The 23,133-nt window shown below is 33.8% G+C and overlaps 1 protein-coding gene across 2 annotated transcripts in view; it reads right to left on the bottom strand.

The window, feature by feature from the left end:
- Positions 1–23,133, bottom strand: part of MIPOL1 (mirror-image polydactyly 1) — a 401,247-nt gene that overhangs the window by 327,365 nt on the left and 50,749 nt on the right. Inside the window, exons 3-6 of one of the 2 annotated variants that reach the window (XM_025392167.1) lie at positions 22,973–23,051; positions 5,496–5,570; positions 1,769–2,000; positions 114–249 (exon numbers count right to left, since the gene is read on the bottom strand). In XM_025392167.1, coding sequence (XP_025247952.1) covers positions 114–249; positions 1,769–1,908 — 276 coding nt within the window. In that variant the 5' untranslated portion in view covers positions 1,909–2,000; positions 5,496–5,570; positions 22,973–23,051. The remainder of the gene's footprint in view (positions 1–113; positions 250–1,768; positions 2,001–5,495; positions 5,571–22,972; positions 23,052–23,133) is intronic. The other variant, XM_025392166.1, reaches the window with a different exon arrangement.

Below are 23,133 nucleotides of genomic sequence, written 5' to 3'. Positions count from 1 at the left end.
TGTTAAATGATTAAAGTACAAAATAAAACTGAATTATGATGGGCAACAAAGGAAATTTAGAAGATCAACAGCTAAAACCATACTATGCAATTATCAGACTTTCCATATTATACCTTTTTATTGCTTGTTCTGAGAAGATCCAATTCTTTTAGAAGAAATGCTATTGTCTTCTCTTTATCTGAGTCTGAAGTAACTTGACAAGGAGTCATACATTCATAATGCATATCATTGTGCCTATGTTCCATAATGCTGTAATAAAGAAACTGATTAATATTTCAGAGTAAGATAAACTAATTTTTTGACATTTTGTATGCTACTTGAGAACAGTATCAACTTGTAAGTAAACAGTATAAAGGAAGGGAAAGAAAAAGAGATGGGCTGCTTTTTGAAGGCCTTATATTAAATTTGTAAGCATAGGTAAATCTTAGAGTCACTAAGAACAAATTTAGTGAGGGCCGGGACAGTCAGTGCAGCTCTATTTACCATATATATCTCCTGTTGTAATTATACTAGATATCTCATAATCTGACTTTAGCCCAATCTCTACTATTTACTTTACCCATGTGGTTATAAAATGTTTATCCCTACTTCATTCTTCTGTGCTTCTACTCCCCAGTATGTACTCCAACCTACACCTTAGTAAGAATCTGAAAAAGGGATGGGAACTATCAATACATCTATTTAATTATATCTTACTATATATTAACATATCTACTGAATAATTTGAAAGTAAGTAGAAATAAAAGTTCCTATGCAAAACTCTGTTAAAAATAGTATGCTGTAAAATATTATTTTGTCTAGACTGAAAATATATTAGTCACTGAAACTTCTTTTTAAATCTAATAATATTTTTCTAGCACATGACTAATTACCAAAGTTCCTTAATCTCATGAGTAAAAGTATCAGGTATCACAAATTCAAATCCTTTCATGAGCTAGGTAGGTAAGGTGAATGGGTAAAAGCTGAGAACGTAAAATAATAAGGAAGGCAAATGGTAGAGCACAAGGCCCTTTTAAAAGCATTCAAATTCATTTAAATGAAAAATAGTGCTAACCCAAACCAAAATGCATGTTTGGGCTTACCTTGTCCTGGAGCTGCCAGATTTTTTACTTTCGTGAATGATATCTCATGTATATCAATTTAACAGTTATTTCCAAATACATAAAGAAAGGTCACAGAAAATAATATTGAACAAAATGGAATTAAACCTCACTGCCTTTCTTCAGGTGCACTTTGTGCTTTTTCACTTAGTTAACTAGACATATTATACCCATATCATGGAAACAGTAGAAAATCCTGATAGATTCGCCAAGTTTTAATAAGTTTTTGAATTAGCCAACACCAAAAAGAAAGAAGGAAAGAGGAAGAAAGGGAAGAAGGGAGGAAGGAAGAAAAAGTTCTTCCAATTCCAACTTTCTCTTTCTCCTTTTTTTTTTTTCCTTTTTCTTGAGACAGTCTCGCTCTGTCGCCCAGGCTGGAGTGCAGTGGCACAATCTCAGCTCACTGCAACCTCCGCCTCCCAGGTTCAAGCGATTCTCATGACTCAGCCTCCTGAGTAGCTGGAATTACAGGCATGTGCCACCACGCCTGGCTGACTTTTGTATTTTCAGTAGAGACAGGGTTTCACCATGTTGGCCAGGCTGGTCTCAAACTCCTGACCTCAAGTGATCTGCCTGCCTCGTCCTCCCAAAGTGCTGGGATTACAGGCATGAGCCACCACGCCTGGCCCCAATTACCACTTTCTAAATCTAGGGCTATGAGCACTTACTTGTAATTTTCAGTAGTGGAGTAAACAGACTGATCATCTGGATGAGAACTGATGATCTGAAAATTCCTTGATCTCTGCCCTGGCCATTCTGTGTTCTCATATGATATTTCATTAACTAATTCAGGGGATTTTCGATGCATACTTTTTTCAGAATTCAGAGTCAGTTGTTCATCTGGCTGTGTACTTTTATTTATCCCTGTAGTTTCTTGTTCAAGATAACTGTGGGTTATGTCTGTATTTAAACAAAAAAGTAACACATGATATATTAAACACCATAACTACAAATTAAATCATTCAATCAAATAAATATTTTTGGAAACACCCTTATAGTGTTAAACAGATAGTTTCTAGTCTTAATCATACTGTAATCAGATAAGCATGGACAGTGTGGTTTTTGTCATCAAGACTTCCATTTTCCACAGTCAATAGATATTTAGGATAGTGGTTCACAATTTGGCTGCATGTTGGAATAACCTAAGGAGATTTTTTTAAATCCTCAGAGCTTCAAAAATCTCTGTAAGACTTAGTCTATATTTCTGAAGATCCTCAAATGATTCCAGCATATGCTCAAGGCTGAGAACCACTGATTTGAAGGTATTATTTTCTAGATTAATTTTTCTAGATTTCTGAAAATAGTATACAATAAGTTAATGATTATAGTGAAGTGATAATGTATGTGGAACTCTGGTATTAGGCTGCCTGGGTTAGAATTCCAGCTTTGCCAAATGCATCGCTTTGGGCTCAACCCATCCTGCCTCAGTTTCTTTTTTGTAAAATGGGTATATAATATTACTGTTGAGGACTAAATTAATGCATGCAAAATACTTGGCCTAGTGTCTGACACATCAATAAATATTAACTATTATTTTTGTAATCATCATCATATTAAAAGGGACACAATACAAGGAGAATTATTTCTAAACTCCATCTTATCCTATATGTATTATATATTAGAAAAGATACTTTGCAATGCCTATCTCACAAAAATTATCTTACGCTACAGCTAGTACATAATGGCTATTTCAAAGGGACAGTGTGTATTTAATGACACATTAAAGTTTTGGGGAGAAAATGACACACAAATACATACACAAAGCAAACTCGTTCACTAGTAAATCAGCTCAACAGGCACCAATACTGATTGCAACTAGTATTTTATTATTTGGAGCAGAAATATTTCTTGAACTTTAAAAGGCAGATCAATCTCACCTGATTTTTGGCAGTGCCTTCTTTAAACTTAAAATCACTGGAGGCAGAAAAGAGTCGTTTTATTTTATCTTACTTTATTATTTTTTTTTTTAGATGAGGTCTTTCTCTTTTGCCCAGGCTAGAGTGTGGTGGTGCAATCATGACTCAAGGTAGCCTCGACCTCCTGAGCTCAAGCAATCCTCTTGCCTTGGTCTTCTGAATGGCTGGAATTAGAGGAGCATGCCACCATGCCTGGCAAATTTTTATGTTTTGTAAAGATGGGGTCTTGCTATGTTGCTCAGGCTGAGTTGTTTTTTATTTTTTTCAAAAAAAGGGGGGTGCTTATAAATAAAATACCTCTCATGAAAATATTCATTTTTTAAGAGAAAATCATTAGCTTGTATATATGCTGAAATTAGGTATAGCCAGTGATGAACTCCAGATCTTGGACATTATTCTTACTGGTAGCTGGAAACTAGATCAGTATCATTTGTTTTTGGTAAATTACTCTCATATCACTCTGAAGAAATGAATTAGAAGAGAGAATGTGCTATCATAATTACACACCGTAAGACAGCTGTGAAATTTCAACATTATATTGTTTTAAATTAAATTAGACAGTTTTAGGAACAGATACATCTGAAGATTACTTGTTCATTCTTGACATTTCAAAATTCTTACTTGGTTTGCATTAGATGGTCACCATGCTACTTTTCTGTAATAGGCCGGCATTAATATAATGAAACTCTCAAAATCTGAATAAGAAAATTTATAAATGCGCACTAAGGAAAGCCTCTATATTATTAACAGACCATGCTTTCTTACACTAACATAACATTGTAAGTAGCTCAAATGAAAAACAATCAGAAATAGTTACTGAAAGCATTATCAAAATAACAAAAATTGCCCCTAGGGACATATTTTTTAAAAACTCTTAAGCCCCACATTCTTCTTCAGTTTATGAAGTGCCATGTTTCTTCAAAAGGAAAAAGGATGGTCCATGGACCACTGCCAACTATAAAAGCCCCCAGGTCCCCATGACAGCCCCACAACTGCTTCAGACTCTTAAGTCCCAACTCTTTTTGGCCTGTTCAAGACCAAATTTACGATTATCTACAACTGGTCCCAAGTTGTTTTTTGTTTTTTCCTTTGAGACAAAGTCTTGCTCTGTCACTCAGGCTGGAGTGCAGTGGCACGATCTCAGCTCACGGAAACCTCCGTCTCCCGGGTTCAAGCAATTCTCCTGCCTCAGCCTCCCAAGTAGCCGGGATTACAGATGCGTGCCACCACGTCCAGCTAATTTTTGTATTTTTAGTAGAGACGGGGTTTCACCATGTTGGCAATGCTGGTCATGACCTCCTGACCTCATGAACCGCCCGCCTCGGCCTCCCAAAGTGCTGGGATGACAGGCATGAGCCACCGCGCCCAGCCTTGTCCCAAGTTTTAACCACCATATTTCGAGGTCTAATTCAGTCTATTTTTCCTTTCAGTTTTTTATTCCTTACCTCCTGGTGTTTAGTTGACCTTATCCCTGCTATTTAAATTTGCTATCTGTTTACTAGTTTTATAGTTCTCTTTCTTCGGTTTTAACCTAATGTCAAATTTTGTGATCCCCTGAACTCTTGATAAATCACCACTATTTAACTTGTGACCACATTATCTTCTTCAAACTTAGAGCAGATGTGGAAACTTCCCAATAAGAGCTTCCCAATAAGAGGGCTCTTTGTTGATCCCTCCTGGGTCTTAGTAATTATAACCCCTTAAAGTTTTCTTACAACAAATCCATTGATTTCTGACACACTCTAGACTTTCATTCTAAAATTTAATTTTAAATGTTAAAAATTTTTAAAGGACCCATACTGTGTGACTTGGCTCTATTTCTGGATATTTCTCATTTTGTTCAGTAGTAAAAGCTTTTAGATTTCTAATTCAAAAGGCTCATCAGAAATTTGGAGGCTGCTCTGCAAATCAGACTATCCATACTCTTCTACTGAAAATTTATTCCAAAAAAATATTTTTAAGTCAGGATCTTGCAATGTTGTGTAGGCTGGCCTCAAACTCTTGGGTTTAAGCAATCCTTCCACCTCAGATTCCCAATCTGAGAATTTAATTTTACTTTAGAATATACATGGCTGATTTATAAAAATTTTCCTGCTTGTCTTGTTTTTTTGACCAACTATTTTGGCAAGTATGATTCCAGGAAATCAATGTTAAATCCTCTGAAGGCTCTCAATGCTCTCCTGTCTGTCATCCTGCATTACACTATATTAGTATTCAAATATTTGTATAAAAAGGTTGACTCCTCTAATTTATTTATTCATTAATTTACTGATCGTTCATTTAAAACTTACAGTGTGATATGCCTTGTGGTAGGTACTGGGAAAACAAAGATGAATAAGAAACAAACACTCCACTCAAAGACTCTCTAGTACAATGAGGATAGCAAACTCATCTAATGATCTGAATACAGTATAGTAAGGATTATGCTTGGGCTATGGAGGCCAAATACATACAATATGCTAGACATACTAATGCTCACCTGGAAGACTCTAGGAAGACTTCACAAAGGCATTTGCTCCAAAAAAGGTCAAGTAGGGATATGCGAAGTAGCAAACTGCCAAAGAATAGGCAGAGTTAGATGAAATAAAAAGTTAATAGACTATAAAAATAAGAGAATAGGAATAGGAATATAGAGGAGAATAAATAAATTTAGGAAAAACCAAGAGACACTTCTTGTATTGAAATGACAAGATGTTATAGTCAGGAAGAAAATTTCTAAAATCAGTATTAAGGACAAAGTCCAGGGTATGGCTCATCTGGAAATGAGTTGATGAAATAAATTAAAAGTGAACATACTTGGAGTGGAGAAAATCAAGAAGTCAGAGTGCTGAAAGTACCACCTTTGAAGGCATTGAAGTCATCCAGAAAAATGGCAGAAAATGGAGAGAAGAAATGAGAGCCAAATGTCAAAGATTTCAATGACTACAGAAGCAAGCTAAATGAGAAAACCGACAAAAACTGACATTAGATAATCCTTCATTTTTACTGTTTTATTTTGAAATAATTTGTCTCATAAAAAAGTTGCAAAACAAAGAATTACTGTATGCCCTTTACCTAGACTCCCCAAATATTAACATTTTATCATGCTTGCTTTATTAACCATTCTTTCTATATGTATCTACACAAATACAATTTTTTTTTGAGAGGGTCTCACTCCGTCACCCACGTTGGAGTGCAGTAGCACAATCATGGCTCGCTGCAGCCTTGACCTCCCGGACTTAAGCAGTTTTCCCAACTCAGCCCCGCAAACAGTTGAGACTACAGCTGTGTGCTGTGTTGTCATGCCTCACTAATTTTTTTTTTTCAGAGATGGGGTCTTGCCATGTTGCCCAGGCTGGTCTCAAACTCCTGGGCTCAAGCAATCCTCCTGCCTCTGCCTCCCAAAGTATTGGGATTATAGGCATAAGCCCCCATGCCTGACCTTACAATTTTTTTTTTTTTTCCTGAAACATTAGTGAGTAAGTAACAGGCATGATGCACTTTGACTTTTCAAGACAAATGTTAAGATACTGCTCTATCATCTTGCATTTTGCCTAATTTTCTTTACCTTATTCATAGCCCAAATTTATTTCTGAATTAGTACCTTTTCCAACCAAGAGAAGATGAAAGCAGTTAGTAACTCTAAGTTCAGTTATTTTCCCTAAACTCTCCATCTCTGAAGGATCTTTATGAAGCAATAATGAGATGAAGCTACTAAGAGCTTTAGCTGAGCTTATTTGTATTGCCCCATCACTTGAAAAAGAACTGCATACAGAAATATAAGCACAAGCCAGTAAAATGTCATAAAGTGAAGCTATTGGTCTGTTTTGCATATTAGTCAATTTAAAAGATAAGATAAATGTTAAACAGAAAGATACTCACTTTCGATTCAAACTCTTATCTTTAGGCAGATGAAAACTTAAACCTAAAACCATCCTGTTGATTCCTCTATCTCTTTCATGTGGTTTGAAACAGAAACTCTCTTTAGTAATCCACTTTAGTGTTTAATTAATGTCATCGTTAACTGTTCTAACATTATGACTAACCAAATTAATACTATTCAACTTCATTTATCTATATGGACTTAAAGAATAAACTGTCAATCTCTTCTTCATTATTCAAAAGTTATGAAGTCTGACTTTCTCAGAGTTAACAGGGAAAAATTTATGATTACTATCAATCTCTTCATTTGCTTTTCTGTGGGCACATTCTTTTATTTAGACATAAGAATTTGACCACTTCAAACCAAATATAATTCCCAACTTTTGCATTTACTGTATCATACTATCACTACCACATAAACTTATCCTGCTATCAATTGAAAACGACATTATGGATTACTACTAGGTATTACCCTAAAATGCCACCTACTGCTATTGCAAGAGACAGTTTATTCATTTAGGCATAAAATCTTAGTACTTAATACATCTGCAGAGACCAGCTGCATTATATGCTTTGAAGACCCTGTATCTCTCTAGTGACTTTCATGCTGTTTCCAATGAACCATTTTCATGATCTAATAAATTATTGCTTGCTCCTGGAGGTGTCAGTGTTGTTAACTGTCACAATGCTAATGCTGTTGTTAAACCCTCAATTCCTTAGTCTGGAAAATTAACAGTATTACAACACCATTGCCTATTCTAGGAAGGAAAGCTTTAAGATTCCCTTTGAGTTCAATTCTTCAGACAATTATACATTTTTTAACATACACTATACTCAGTTAGATTGATGCTACCCCGTAAATCATGACTCATTGCCAAAAATAACTATTATTTAATGACCACTATACAGAAGTAAGGCAGTAGCTAGAATCAAATAGGGATTCTTAGAGGCTGGGAAATTCTGTTCTGCCTGGCTTTGTAAATAGTTTGTGACAACTGGTATCTGTGTAAACGGATTTGATGGTCCCCTGGGGGGTCAATACTGTTTACAGAGCTGTTTCTTCAGAGTGGTTGAGCTAGAATTGTCTCTAGGGTTCCTACTGGGGTTACTCAGAATAGCAACATCCCAGCTACCTGAGAGCTCAGGGACAGGAAAGAGGAAGAGGGGATAGAAGTATTAGGGGCAAATACATTCAAATAAATGGATCGCCTGCATCTTAAGATGAAGATGCTACTTAGTGCATTTATATCTAAAATGAACATAGTAAAGGCAATTTGTTAATGTGTTCTCTGATACTTGATAACACAACTTCACCACTTCTGTAAATTCTGTCTTTTGGGGGCTGAGAAAAGAAGGTTATACCTTAGCATCTCATTTTATAAATATAAAAGGAACCAAATCTCATGCTTAACGCTTCTTTCCTTCCTATATGGTCCATCGCCATATTATATAAAAACATCAAAATATCAAGACTTTCTTTTGCTATTAGACTGCAAATTTGATGTGATGATGGAATTTCTATAGTAGTTCTACATGAGGCAGGAGAATGGCATGAACCCGGGGGGCGGAGCTTGCAGTGAGGGGAGATCACGTCACTTGACTCCAGCCTGGGCAACAGAGCGAGACTCCACCTCAAAACAAAACAAAAACAAAAACAAACAAACAAACAAACAATAACAAAAAAAGATGTCTTTTTACAATGAGTAAAAACTTTTTTTTTAATGAACATTAGTTTTGAAATAATCAGAACAATGTCGACTAGGGATTGCTCCCAATGACTTCTACCAATTCCTTAAGTAATTTAAACATAGTATATACTCTCTTTCTCTCAGTGTGTACAAATAATATTTATTTCCATTACTAAATATTTCCAACTATGTTTCCCTTTTCTGTGGAATAGAGGGTTAGCTTTCCACACAGATGCATATTATATGTGCTCCCCCACAACATCTAGGCAACACAGATGCATATTATATGTGTTTTTCCCCATACATAACATTATCAGAAACCTCTGTCACATTACAGTAGATTTGCCTAATATGTGTGTACAAGATAAAAGTTTAGACCATCCAACTGGTCTAATCACTACACCACTGATACACTTAGACCTTCCAAGCAGAACCACAGGATTCTGAAGACGACTAAAAGGTTTGAATTCTGGCTCCATAATATAGCTGTACAGCCTTTAGCAAAATATTTAACCTTTCATCAATTTCCCTAGCAGTAAAGAGTACAAATGATAGCATCTACCTCAAAAAAATGTTAAGAGAATTAAACTAAGTTACATAAATCTTTTAGAAAAGTGTTGGCATAAAATATACAATAAATATTAGTGACTATTATCTTTAGAATCTGCTTTGCTAAAAGCTACTTTCTCTATTTTGATTTCTCCTACCTTTCCGTGAGATAACATCACCATCTTGGGACAATATTCAAACTTACAATTCAAATTTATGTCTTTAATTTCTCTCAAATATTAAGAAAAGCAAGAAAGGTATCTATTTTCCTAGTTATTATTCTAGTTTTCACATTTTAAATTTTCTCAATTTCCTGAACAAATTTATTTGCTGATCAATAGTCAGCATATAGTTGCACAGCTAAAATCAGTACAGCTGACCTAATCAACCAAGTTGTTATCTAAACATTTACTTTTTCTTTCAGGAAATGTTAGCAACTATGGGGAAAAAAATCTCTCAGAAATACTAATGTATCTAATACTTTCTCTTTTTTACTTTTTCTCTTTTCTTTGGGCCCAAATAATGTTATCCTGTAAACAACTGTATATAATTCTTTTAAAATATCAGAAGACATGGAATGAAAAATCAATAGAACGCCACCTAATTCAATGACAAACATAAACACAAAGAGAAAATACTTAAGATGGTTAAAACTTGTGATTAATACATAATGGTTTAATGAAGTTTGTATCAGATTATAAAACTAATACATTACAGAAGTAATAACAACTTTGAAATTTAGAAATCTTGACATTCAGGAAAGATTCTCTGTGAATGACAGAGAAAATTCACTGTCAAAGAAAGAAAATTAACAGCAAATTCAACCCCATGGCAGGAAAACAAGAAATTTAAATGACATACTTCTATAACATAATTTGATCATTCATTATATTGGCATGTGATATTAATTACAATCAGGATCACAGCTGGTAGATCACAGGCTCCTATCCTCCTGAGAATCTAATTTTGGAGTCACAGGAAACTAGGTAACTTAGCTTAAAAAATGGAAACTTTTTACATGAATACCGTATACCAGCTCTCTCAGGGCTCTTTAAATTTGTATTTTGGCTTCAACAGTCATAAAATAAAGCCATAATTTTACTTTCATTGGTCTACATAATTAACACCCTCTATCTGTGCTTTAAACAAACTTGCCAACATACTTTTAGATTGTTTCTACACACAGCATAAATGAAATTATAAGAGAATCTTTCTTTCATCTGTTTTTCAGTATCATCACCAAGTTAATTACCAACCACAACTATGTAATTATTCTTCTATAATGTGTTCAACCACACTACATTAGCAACTATGTCCAACCACATTATAGAAGAATAGTTACACAGATATAGTTTCTACAGTTCACGGCCTTCTCATCTATGTGTGTCTCCCTTTCTAGACTGTAAGCTCCCTAATATACTCATCTTCCTAAAACATACTGGAACAGAACAGTGAATATATTAGGGCTTTCATTCGATGAAATGAAATGAATCAATGAAAAGAGATACTAAATTAGGTTTGTTTTTTGTTTTTTGTTTTTTTTTTTTTTTTTGAGATGAGATCTCACTATGTTGCCCAGACTGGTCTCCAACTCCTGAGCTCAAGCAATCCTCCCACCTCAGCCTCCCAAAGTGCTGGGGATACAGGTGTGAGCTAATGCATCTGGCCAGAAATACTGAATTAGAAAATCAGCTGAAGAATATATGGAGAGCAAATAAGCATTGAAAATGAGTACTTTATTCAACACTTATTAAGAACCAACACAGTGCCAGGTGCTGTGTAGGATGTAAAGGTAAATTAAAAACTCTATCTGCTCTCAGGGGAAATGACAAAGAACGAGGGAGGCAGATGATATGAATAATTCTTGCAAAAGTAAAGAAAAGGTTGGTGGCAGAATGTGGGTAGTCCCAGTGATATGTTCAATCATATAGATCAGCACTATCCAAAAGATATATTGTTCAAATTGCTTATACAATTTTTAATTTTCTAATAAGCGTATCAAACAATAACAAGTAATATTATATTTCTCAAATAGGACCATTTCAACATGTAATATTTAAAAATTGCTTTGAGAAATTTTACATTCTTTTTTGTACTATAATTACATCAAATCTCAGTTTGGACTAGCCAGATTTTAAGTGCTCAATAGCCACATGGTGCCCATAGCTACCATATTGGAAAGCGCAGACAGTAATTTTTTATTTTACTTTTTTCAAGACAAGGTCTCACTCTGTCACCCAGACTAGAGTGAGGTGGCACCATCATGGCTCACTACAGCCTCAACCTCCCAGGCTCAAGCGATCCTCTAGCCTCAGCCTCCAGAGTAGCTAAGATCACAGGCACGTGCCACCACACCTGGCTAATTTGTTTTTATTATTTGTAGAGACAAGGTCTCCCTATGCTGCCCAGACTGGTCTCGAACTCCTGGGCTCAAGTGATCTCAGCCTCCCAAAGTGCTGGGATTATAGGTGTGAGCCACTGTCCTCAGTGCATATGTAATTCTTAATAAGGTATACTGTATACATACTGAGGAGAAGTCAAAAACATATTGAATGGTGAAGGCTACGTGTAGCTATAAGATACTGAAATAAGCTTTTACTAAGGTTGAAAAACCAGAAAATCACTAAATCTGTCAATATCACATAACTCATTCATTTGGACATTAGAGCTGGACAAACAAAATAAACTGTATTCTTTATACTACTACACATGGTTATATTTAGATAAACACACATGCCAAAAAGAAGTGGTGAGATTATTTTACCTTAGATACAACAATTCAATGACTTGACGTACCATGTTTCAAACTATCTATTGGCTATTCATGAAAATTCTTTTACTACAATTTTATTCTTTTTTTTTTTTCAGATAAAACAGCTATTTAAAGCTGTGATACTACATCAATTTTTTTTTAAGTTTTTGTTTGTTTCACCAAGTCTGAAATGGTCATGAATGAATCAATATTCATTCTATCGAGGAAAAGTTCCAATTTCTATGTATGAACTCTTTAAAGCACATAAATATTTTGTGAAATTCTATCATATGTTTAAGCTTTTAAATTTCAACATCCTTCACCATATGAAGGCAATGAGGACAATATAATAGTGTAATATCCTACAGCTTAGGCTATATAACTTATAAATCACATAAATTAAGGGTTTGTACAACTTCTATTACAAATATTAAAAACACTGCAAATATTATTTAGGCTGAAATGATTGTGAAAACTATCCTAAAATTCGATTAACTAACATAACTCTTTTTGTTGTTGTTTTTCCCCAGTGATATGAGCTATTTGGCTATTTGTAATATATGTGTAACCTTTTCAGCCTTTCTCAAATTTTCTTATTATTAGAATAATGTGTATAAGTTAATTAAAAACATGAGTGAACTGGGAAAGTCTTAAATTTCTACAACTGCAATAAAACAGGTTTAATAATTATGTATTTTTTGTTTGTTAAGAATGAAGATATACCAATTGTGAATTCAACAATTTCATAAATAATTTATAAAAGATAAATTTTCCAATAATAAACATAAAGAGGAAAAAACAAACTTTCTTTATATGTGCCACTCATTTTGTTTAAGAATATATTTAGATTTGGAAAACAAAATAGAAGAATCACCAGTCAGATACTAAGCGGGAATCAGTGAAACACAGTGTTAGTTCTAATGGATGGATGATTGTGTTTGGTCTTTTGAAACTTTGAAGTATAGGTAAGTCTTGATCACACAAATTAATAAATCCTAAAGCTGGAGTTAACAATAACCATTACACCCAAATTCTGCAGCTTAGCCCAGCCAATTTTTCAAAAGGTCAGGTTGTGAACTGGAGAAGATCAGGGAGGTCCACCGCATAGCTTTGTTGCCAGGCATCTCTCGTCTGGATTGTTGCAGGCATTTATTAGTATTCGTCAGCAGACTCAACAAAGCAAACAAGAAATTCAAGCACGAATAATAAAATGAAATGCTGCTATATAACCCTTTGTCATTCAGCAAATATGGGACTTTTTAGCTACATTGTTCCTAAACCTGGGTTACTACTTTAATTTTTCTCCACAGCGCTGACTGAATGAGTATGCATGTGTGTTAAATGCAGAGCTCCCCTAACAACTGCAGGACTGCCATTTAATCTGTTGGTAGATGGACCATTTCCTGTGGGAACCCTAGCTATGATTTCCAGATCCACCAAATAAATCTCAGATTAAGATTCCAAATGAAACCTGCCTTTGGCAGATAAAAAATGTCAAGATGGATATAAACAGTAAAATTATAAATTATCTAGGTGTTGCATGACAAACCAATGCTCAATTTTTTTTTGTTGACATGTGCCCAGATATCAAAACTATATGAGACATTCATCAAATGTCACACTTTCATAATATTGGAGGCATCATTAAAACTGTTTGACTAAGGACCTCCAAGTGTTTAAGCAGTAGCTCAAAAGTATATTTGTGCAAAGTAGAAGAATAAATTTACATATCAGCAGCAGCTCATAAGGGATGGGTAAATATTCTGTTTATCTCTCATTGTAATTCAGGTTACTTTAAATACAAGGTTTTAGGAAATCATTATACTCTATATGGCATCATTACATAACTTTCTATGCAAATGATATATTTTATTCAAATTCCCCACTTGTTTCTCAAAAACACACACACACACACAAAAAACAAAACCAAAAAAAACCAAAAAACAAAAAGAAAAACATAAAAGGAAAAGGTAAGACTGCTATTTCATTAATCAACTGTAACTGCTAAACTAGTGCCTTGTTAGTTACACTACAGCATAATCAGCCCCTTGTTAGAGTTAGCATTTTAAACTTTTCAAAAAAGCATTAAGTACTTGAAACAAAAAAATTAAGCCTCAGAAAAGTAAATTTGTTTTTTGGTAATGTGTTCATTTCAAATGACTTGGGGGAAGGGCAGAGACTTTTTTTAAAAAGATAATAAAGGGCCAATAGAGAACATCATGGAAAGCAAAAGTCCTATTAAAAATGCAGAGGAAGTCTCTGATGCTAGTTTCTACTGCATTCTCAAGAGATCAAAGACAGCTTTTTTAATGAAAAAAATTTTCTGTCATTCTTCTTCTTACCTGGACTAGTGCAGCCTTGTCCTAATCTTTAACTCTATACTGGTTGATTATAAAATATAAGAATGAAGTTTTCCAAAAGGAAACAGGTTTGCCGAACTGTAATCATTACTTTTTTTTAACTTTAAACTCTTAAAAACAATTGAGTAAAACAGCTTCAGTGACTCCAAATTTTGTAACATTTGGTTTTTTGATAAACATTTTAAAATAATCTGATCCACTTACAATAGAAATTCTTTCAAATTATAACTTCTTTCCACTTTTATAATAATTAATGGAAAGGACACAGAATATCCATACTCCATATTCCCAATCCTAGCGTTTGGACACAGGCCTGAAACCTTAAGGACTACATATTTGTTCTGTCTTCCCTTATCATATTTCTTTCTTCCAAAACTTGTTGTTGGTTCAAGGAAACTAATGCTAAATGAACCATACCTACCCTAATCTGCTAGGGATTAATACTAATCTGAAAATCTGGAATTTTCTGGAGTGGAAAGAACATTAAATAAAGAAAGAAATAACGGTATCTTGTGCTTGAATGTGATTATATTTCTATATTAAAACTGTTCAAATCAATGAACAGTGTTTGTTAACTGTATTAATTTTAGTGTATCAAATTATCTTGGTACAGACAGCAAAACTGTATTTAAAAGGAGCATTTAATTGTTAATTTTAAAAATACTGAGTAGCAAAAACATTGTTTCTACACGAGTATAATTTTATCAATATAAATCCATCAGTTTGTACTGTTCACACATCAGCATCCTAATATTATAATACTAAATGGTTGTATGTAAAAACTAGAATCTGTCAAAAAATAAACACAGAAGTTCGAACACAATTTTTTTACATAATTACTTTTTAGTTTGCATCTTTTCAAAAACAATTTTACCATATGGCAAAGTATTATCTATTTCATCCAAAAGCTACAGATAAGAATATTTTTAATTCAATCATTTACACTATAATCTACTTAATTTCAAATTTTTGAAGCCTGACTTGCTCTAAGTTTGCTTTTTCATATTCCCTGAAATAAGCAGAACACAAAGAAAAACTGTATCTGAAATTCTCCCAGAAAGATAATAACATCCTACATGACAGGTTGTTTTGATTCGAATAAAACCAAAACACTAAAAGTTGGAGTATTTGGTGAACTCCTCCAAAAGATTTTTATTCTACTACTACAAATGTATTTACAACCAAAAAGTAGTAAGTAAATGTACACTAAAATATTATCACTTAAATTTTAAGTGAAAAAAAAATTTTATCACTTAAGAAACTTTTTTAAAATGTATTTAAAATACCTTTAAGTCCAGGAAGTCACATCAGTCCTACCCTACAGCCAACCTGGAACAACCCTTAAAAGGGCCTTCAATTCAGTCTACATACCAATGTATATTGATCCAGTTCTCCTAAATCAACAAAATGCCAATGCACACTCAGATCTTTATATTAATCGTACTACAGAGGCCTCACAGTCATCTGAAATATGACAAGCTGAAATTCTCATGTGTAGAAAATTAAAGATTCTGGAACATTATATTAAGGTGCATGCTGTAAATATGTGTTATAAGAGGTGTTCTGGCATGAAAGGCCATAACCAGAAATAAATTAGGATTTTTAGCAAAGATTTGTTCAGAATCTTAAGGATGGAGAATTTAAAACAAAGCAAAAATCTTTTGACAAAATCAAGTCATTGTTTTCTATTTCAAAGAAAAAAAAATGTTTTCATGACCACAAATAAATGTAAAAGAATCTGCATATTAAAAGTAGAGTTTGTATTTCCTTAACCCAAAGAAATAGAGTCACAAGTTCTACAAAGAGGATCACACCAACAGAATAGAAACGTGGGAGAAAAGGTCCTACTAAAAGGGAAATTTGCCACTTTTCATGCTCATTCTTCCTAGAAACGCTCATTTCTGTAAAATGGAGGAACCAAAGATGTAAGAATTGCGCATGAAGAGTACAGTGTGAACTGATTTAAAACATTATAAATTTAGTAAAAACAGAAGGAAAAAGAAAGAAAGAAAGAAAGAGAAAGAAGAAATCCTTTTAGCTCACAAACTTTTCCCCTATTAAGAATTTATTGACTGGCTCACTGGTTGTAACAAATGTACAACTGTGGTAGAGAATTGGCAGAGAGGGAAGTTGGATGTTTGTGGGGGTAGGGGATGTATGGGAACACCCTGTACTTTCAACTCAATTTTACTGTAAATCTAAAACTATTCTGAAAGATAAAGTCTATTTTTTAAACTGCCAAAATATAATTTAAAAAATAATTTGTGGCATAAACTCGCCAACATGAAGTATTCATATTAGAAATTATGAATCTTAAAAGAGTTCACAACAAATGTCATAGCCAGTTAGAAAACTAAGTTGCCCTTGTAAACATTTTTTGGTTTTTTATTCCATTTTTCTACTCAGTCCAAGAGTATTAACAGAATCATTCATATCAAGCTTAAAAAATTAAAAATTCCAGAATTGTATTTAATAAATTTATTTATATTAAAGGAAATTTTTTTAAATAAAAGACTATAACTTCAATCATTCTTCTAAGAGTAGCCTCAGCATCTCCTCAGGAAATGAATCAATCCTTGCTGGCCAGCTGCCAGTATTCCTAAAACCACTCTCTCAAATATTCTAGATGGTCATGTGTGAGAAGCTACTAGCACTCTATTAAGCTAGGTCCTATGGAGATAAGTAGTAAATTTAATCAGACCTCAGACATGTTCTTCTTTTAACCCCCAATGGCACATGGGAAATTTTTAAAATGCAACCTTAAATCCACACTTGCCAAAAGGAAAAGGCACATGAAAATACTCTGTGATGCCACTAATCTGGAGATTTTTATTGCAACTGGAATTTCAATACAGACAAAAATAGATTTTATTCTAAATGAATATTATTAATTATATATTATAGTATATCAAATATACTAACTATAAGCATACCATTTTGAAAAATTAAAGTTCCAGTGATATTCTGAACATTGTATTAGAAGAAAACAGATTCTTTATAATACTATAACAATCATTTCAAATACTGTTATTAAGGATTCTTAATACTCTCGAAACTCAGTAGAATGTACCTTCCATAGCTAGAAGGAATAAGAAAGACAATCACCATGGTTTACTTAAAAGTCCTCTAAATTTGTCAACCACCTTTTATTTTTATTTTTATTTACCATCTGTAACCTACCACCATCACATTGGTGGAAATAATTGCTCTGGTAAGTGAAATACAGATTAAATAAATTCATTTCCTGCTTCAGGCATTATAGTAGGGACTTTACATGTAACATTCCTAATCTTCGCAATGGTCCTAAATAGATTATCTCTCTATTTCGTATAAAAGAAAACTCAAGCTTACAAAGATTTATGAAACTTATACCCAAATCCAAGTAGGTAGTTAAGTGAAAGATGTAAAAATTGAAACTTATGTTTAGCTCCAAATCTGTGTTCTTTCCACCATAACATTTTACTGACATTATTAAATGTATTGGTTTTCCAACACAATCTTCTTTCTGCTTTAAAATATAGGCAATAAGCTAAAACCACTAACTACATGTCTTCTTCATGAAAAATATACCATTACTTACTAGAAAGCCAATTATTAATAAAATTTAATTCCTGTAATTGAATACAGAATGATTAGTGATCTAGACATTTTCAAAACCTTTAATTTCAAGGAGTATATAATCATAATGTCTAGGAAATAGCTTTTTTTTTTTTACCAGCTTATCTTGCTGGTAGCAATGAATGTCCAGTTTAAGCAATTTGTCATTTTCTTCTTCTCTGCCTTAAACATAAAATAGTTTATGAAAGTGATATGAGATTCTACAATCATATTTTAGTCATAATGATCAACAACATTTAAAAGCATCAATGATGTTTTCCTACAGTGGTTCTTCAGTGTCTACACTTACAATTTGTTTGCAAATCATGCAATAGTTTTAGTTATAATTCAATTACAGAATTGCAGATGGATAAAAGGTAAAAAAGAACATGTACTTTGTGAACAGACAGAAAGATAAATGAATCAATAATACAAGAGGTTGATGATGGCACACAGGTTCAAAACGCCAAGGACAAATAAACATTATTCTGACTAAACAAGAAACTAACCACTTGCAAGTTACCTTTCGTTAAGTTTCATTTATTTAAAAAAATATTTGTGTTACTGTGCTTTATAGAAAAACTGTAAGAATCATGGATACAAATGATACTTGCTAGTTCAATTCTAAAATAAAGATGACAACTTTTTTAACCTAAATTCAGTAAGATAAAAAATTTTTAAATATTTATTAGCATCCAATAAACTTAAAAATGTAAGAATTCTATTTACACAGCAGTTCTAGAAGTGTTTTTTCACCTTATTTCAAATAAGCACAATGATTCTTGACTTAGAATCATGATCATTTTTTAAGCTTAAAGATTAATTAAAATATGTAATCTAGATCTAAATTTAGATAATACATAAGTAAAAATAACTACTTTGTGTGTAAAACATATATTACATATGATGATCCCCACAAATAATAATCCTAAAAACAATATTGAACAAAGCCATTAAATTGAAAGGTTTTGGTCAAAAGCTTCTTCAATGTATAATTCTCATCATTTCTTACCTTAAATTGGTAAAATATACATATATATATTTAAAATATAGCAGATTTAATATTTAATTTTGGTAGGCACAGTAACCTTTTGTAACCTTTCTTAGGGAACACTGACCCCTAAAGGTTCTAAATTTAAATGAGTTTCACAATTTTCTAAATTTAACTGGTATCCAGACCTCATTTTTACCTACATAATTGCAAGTATGTATACTTAGGGCAGACATATTTACCTGTAAATAATATGTAAACTGTTTGCAAAGAATTGCTGTATGCTATAAAATAACTAGACCATGTATCTGCTAATAAAAATCCCAACATTCATTTAAGAAATGATCAGGAATTTATAACAGTATTTCAAATAATTATTCATATGAGATTTATAATCCCTATGTCTTTTTTCTTACAGTTATGTATATAAGTAAATACAAAACAGGGCTAAACAACCAATAATATAACAACAACTCATTATTTCAGAGGGTATAAACTCCTTTGATTATGACATTTCATTTTTTTCTTTCTTTTTTTTTCAAAAGAGAACCCTTAAATAGAAGTTTTCACAAAAAGGCAAAACATCACTTACCCCTTAAAAGGCCTGAAGATGGTAACACATTTTTTGCTGGGAATATATGTTTATTCACACACACATTGTTTTTGTCAACTTACAAACTACATTCATTCAAGACTGTTTTTTCAACTACTTAAAAGAAACGTGGGGGCTAGATACAGTTGTTTTTGCCTGTCATCCCAGTGCTCTGGGAGTCTGAGGCAGGAGAATTGCTCGAGGCTAGGAGTTTGGGACCAGCCTGGACAACATATTGAGACTCCCTACCTCTACAAACCATTTTAAAAAAAAATTAGCCAGGTGCAGTGACTCATGCCTGTAGTCCAAGCTACTCAGAAGGCTGAGGAAGGAGGACTGCTTGAGCCCAGGAATTCAAGGTTACAGTGGGCCATGATCATACCACTGCATTCCAGCAAGGATGACAGAGTGAGACTGTTTTTAAAAAAAAAAAAAAAAAAAAAGAACTTGGGTTTATTTTGTAGATATCATCACCCAGCCCACCTACCAACCTCAGCTTTCCATTTTCCAAAATGTCTACAACGACAAAAACAAAGAAAAACATAAACGGTTATATATGTTACATTATCAATCTTATCAGCTCTTTGACTTAAAATATTTCAGAAGTGTTTCTACAGTAAAGCTAGGAAAAGAATGGCCACTTCAGCACTCTTTATAATGAAATTTGTAAGATGAAATAAAGCCATATCTGTGTAATACAAGTTTTAATTAACTCAATTTTTTTTAATTAGTAAAATTATGCTAAATAAAATAACTATTCAAAGGAACTGACTAGGAACATTTATGTAAGATAGAGCTTTGAAGCAATCTGTGATTTAAGATAAATCCCATGAACCCTGCCATTAGGGAGATGACGATGTGAGATTTTACTGTTTAAACATCTGTTATCACAAGACTCAAAAGTTAAAATATTTAGGTTTAATTTTATTTCCTAATATTATTTATTTATTTATTGAGACAGAGTCTCCCTCTGTTGCCCAGGCTGGAGTGTGATGGCATGATCTCTGCTCACTTCAACCTCTGCCACTGGAGTTCAAGTGATTCTCCTGCCTCAGACTCCCGAGTAGCTGGGATTACAGGTGCGCGCCACCACACCCAGCTAAATTTTGTATTTTTAGTAGAGACAGGATTTCGCCATGTTGATCAGGCTGGTCTCGAACTCCTGATTTCAAGTGACCCACCTGCCTTGGCCTCCCAAAGTGCTGGGAATACAGGCATAAGCCACCGCATCTGACCTTTTTCCTAATAATGTTTAGTAACAGATCCTTATAAATGGGAATATCTTATTCCTCTTTCCAATGTCAAAAAGATGCCTGTAAAAATGTAGATTTTCTTAATGCTGTATCAGTCATGTCTGCTGTAGTCTGTGCCTACCGTAAACTGTCTATGCATCTGTATCTTCAACCATAAAACTTTCCTTTTCGTAAGTATCCCAGAGCTTCATCAGCTCCTTCCTTGACATCCTTCCTGATTATTGGACATTTATCAGCAGTACTCCCTCTACAGTCTCTCTCTCTTTGGATATATTAAAAATAACTCCTTTCACTCCTTAAAGATTGTTTGGTCTCTAATTTGAACATGACTCTTACAGCAATACGATGTGTGAATGAGAAACACAACAAATGCATCATTATTTGCTTCTTTTTTCTTTTTACATAAATTGAGTAAAATGCTTTTGAGCTGTTAAGAGTATCTACTTAGTTACTCAAATAAATGAATAAACATAGCTATAACAAATTAGCTCCTAACTTCATACCAATACATTCTTATCCACAATTTGAATATAGAGAGCACACCAAAATTAAGTGTCACATAGTACAAGCACTATTAACTTTGCACAAAAAACCTTTAACTATCTTACCCAGATATTATATATTATTGTTTTACATAGAATTAAATCAGCTGTCTGGATTCTAAACTCATAATAAGCAGCCTAGTGTGACAAATAAAAAGGGAAATTACTAATGGTGGGTACAAACAGCAGGAAAATTTGTAACAGTATAAATATCAAAAACAAAATGCAGAAATCAGAAAAAGGCACTCAGATCTTTCTATCCCTCAAAAGAATATATAATTGCTAACTTATTCAGTACAATGATTATAGAATGGTCCTCAAAAATGGACTTTAACCTTCAAAAAAGGATAAAAATGTGGCTGGACTATGCTGAACAGGAGCCCTGTTGGGGGAAGGGGAACCAAAAAAGGAAGAGATGCATACAGTGTTTTAATAAGAATCCTATTTTTAAAATTATAATATAAGAAGAAATTTTAAAAGATGTACATAAAGGTTTAAGTTTTCAAATATATGTAATATCACATTCAGAAAGAATCATTTCCCAAGGATTCCAAATTTTCAACATTTTACCGTAATAGATCTTAAATATCTCTCGCCCCTTCCTTTATGTGTGCTGCTCTTATCTGTCTGTCTGTCCATCCATCTATCTACCCATCCACCTATCCATCCATCCATCCATCCATCCGTCCATCCATCCATCCATCCATCCTTCCTTCCTTCCTTCCACTTGTTTTTCAGGCCATCTCTCAGTCTGTCTCTGTCTTCAGACTGTCTTTCAAATTGTATCTGTCTCTGACTGTTCTCTGCCTCTCAGGCTGTGTTCCTCCACATGTGCATACCTGTGAGTATCTTCTTCTCTGTCTCATATATGTGTCTTAGTCTATTTTTCAGTGTATGTGTCTTCTGATCTATGTCTTTCTACTCTGTCTGCATATATACATGTCTGTCCCTCATTCTCTCTAGTCTCTCTCCTTACTTTACGTGTGTCTCTTTCTCTGGTAGATTTTTCTTTTTCATTCTGGCATTTCTCTCTCTCTTTGTGAGAAGATGTATATATGTATCTTGTCTTTTTCACTATATGTCTGAAAGAGACATATCTTGTCTCTTTCACTATATATGTCCCTTGTCTGTATGTACGTCTCTTTCTCTGTATCCGTCCTCATGCCTATGTCTCTATCACTCTCAGTGTGTCTCTTTTTTTTCTCTCTCCCTCACTATACATCTGTCTCTTTCCCACCAAGTCTCTCTTACTGTGGTATTTCTCTTTCTCTGAGTCTCTGTGTATGCTTCTCTTTCTGTGCACCTCCAGGTGTGTGTCTGTGCCTCTATGTGTTTCCCTCTTCAAGTATCTTCCTTCCTGTGTCTCTTTCTCTGAGGATCTCCTTCTCTGTGTGTTTCTTTCTCTGAATGTGGCTCCGTCCATCTCTGTCACAGTCATTCAGTCTCCTCTGCCTCTTTGTATGTAGGCGTGTTTCTCTTTCCCGGTGTGTCTTTTTTTTTCTCCCTCTCTCAATGTCTTTTCTGTGTCTCCTTCTCTGTGTGCATGTGTGTGTCCCTTTCTCTCTGTGTGTATGTCTCTTTTCTCTGTGTGTCTTTCTTTCTATCTCTTTCATAATCCCTGGGTCTCTGTGTGCATGTTCTGTGTCTGTGTGTGTGTGTGCGCGCTTGTCTACCTCTGTCTAATATATTGGTTAGAACAAACACACTTCACTCAGTGCCTTGAACTAGCATAACACCTGGGGCTTGGTATTAATACCTTAAAAGTCCTTACCTTTTGACCAGTTCTCCATTTGTATTTCTATTCTTGTTTGCTCTGGCAATGTCTCTGGTTTTTGCTCCAAGATTTGCAGCTAAAATAAAGTCAACTCTAGATAAATAAACTGAAAACAATATATCAGAACACACCTAAACCTTACCTTTGTTTAACAGAGA

The sequence above is a fragment of the Theropithecus gelada genome, chromosome 7b (genome assembly GCF_003255815.1).
Source record: "Theropithecus gelada isolate Dixy chromosome 7b, Tgel_1.0, whole genome shotgun sequence".
NCBI lineage: Eukaryota > Metazoa > Chordata > Mammalia > Primates > Cercopithecidae > Theropithecus > Theropithecus gelada.
Note: the sequence above shows the minus strand (reverse complement) of the source record. Positions and strands in the feature narration are given on the sequence as shown.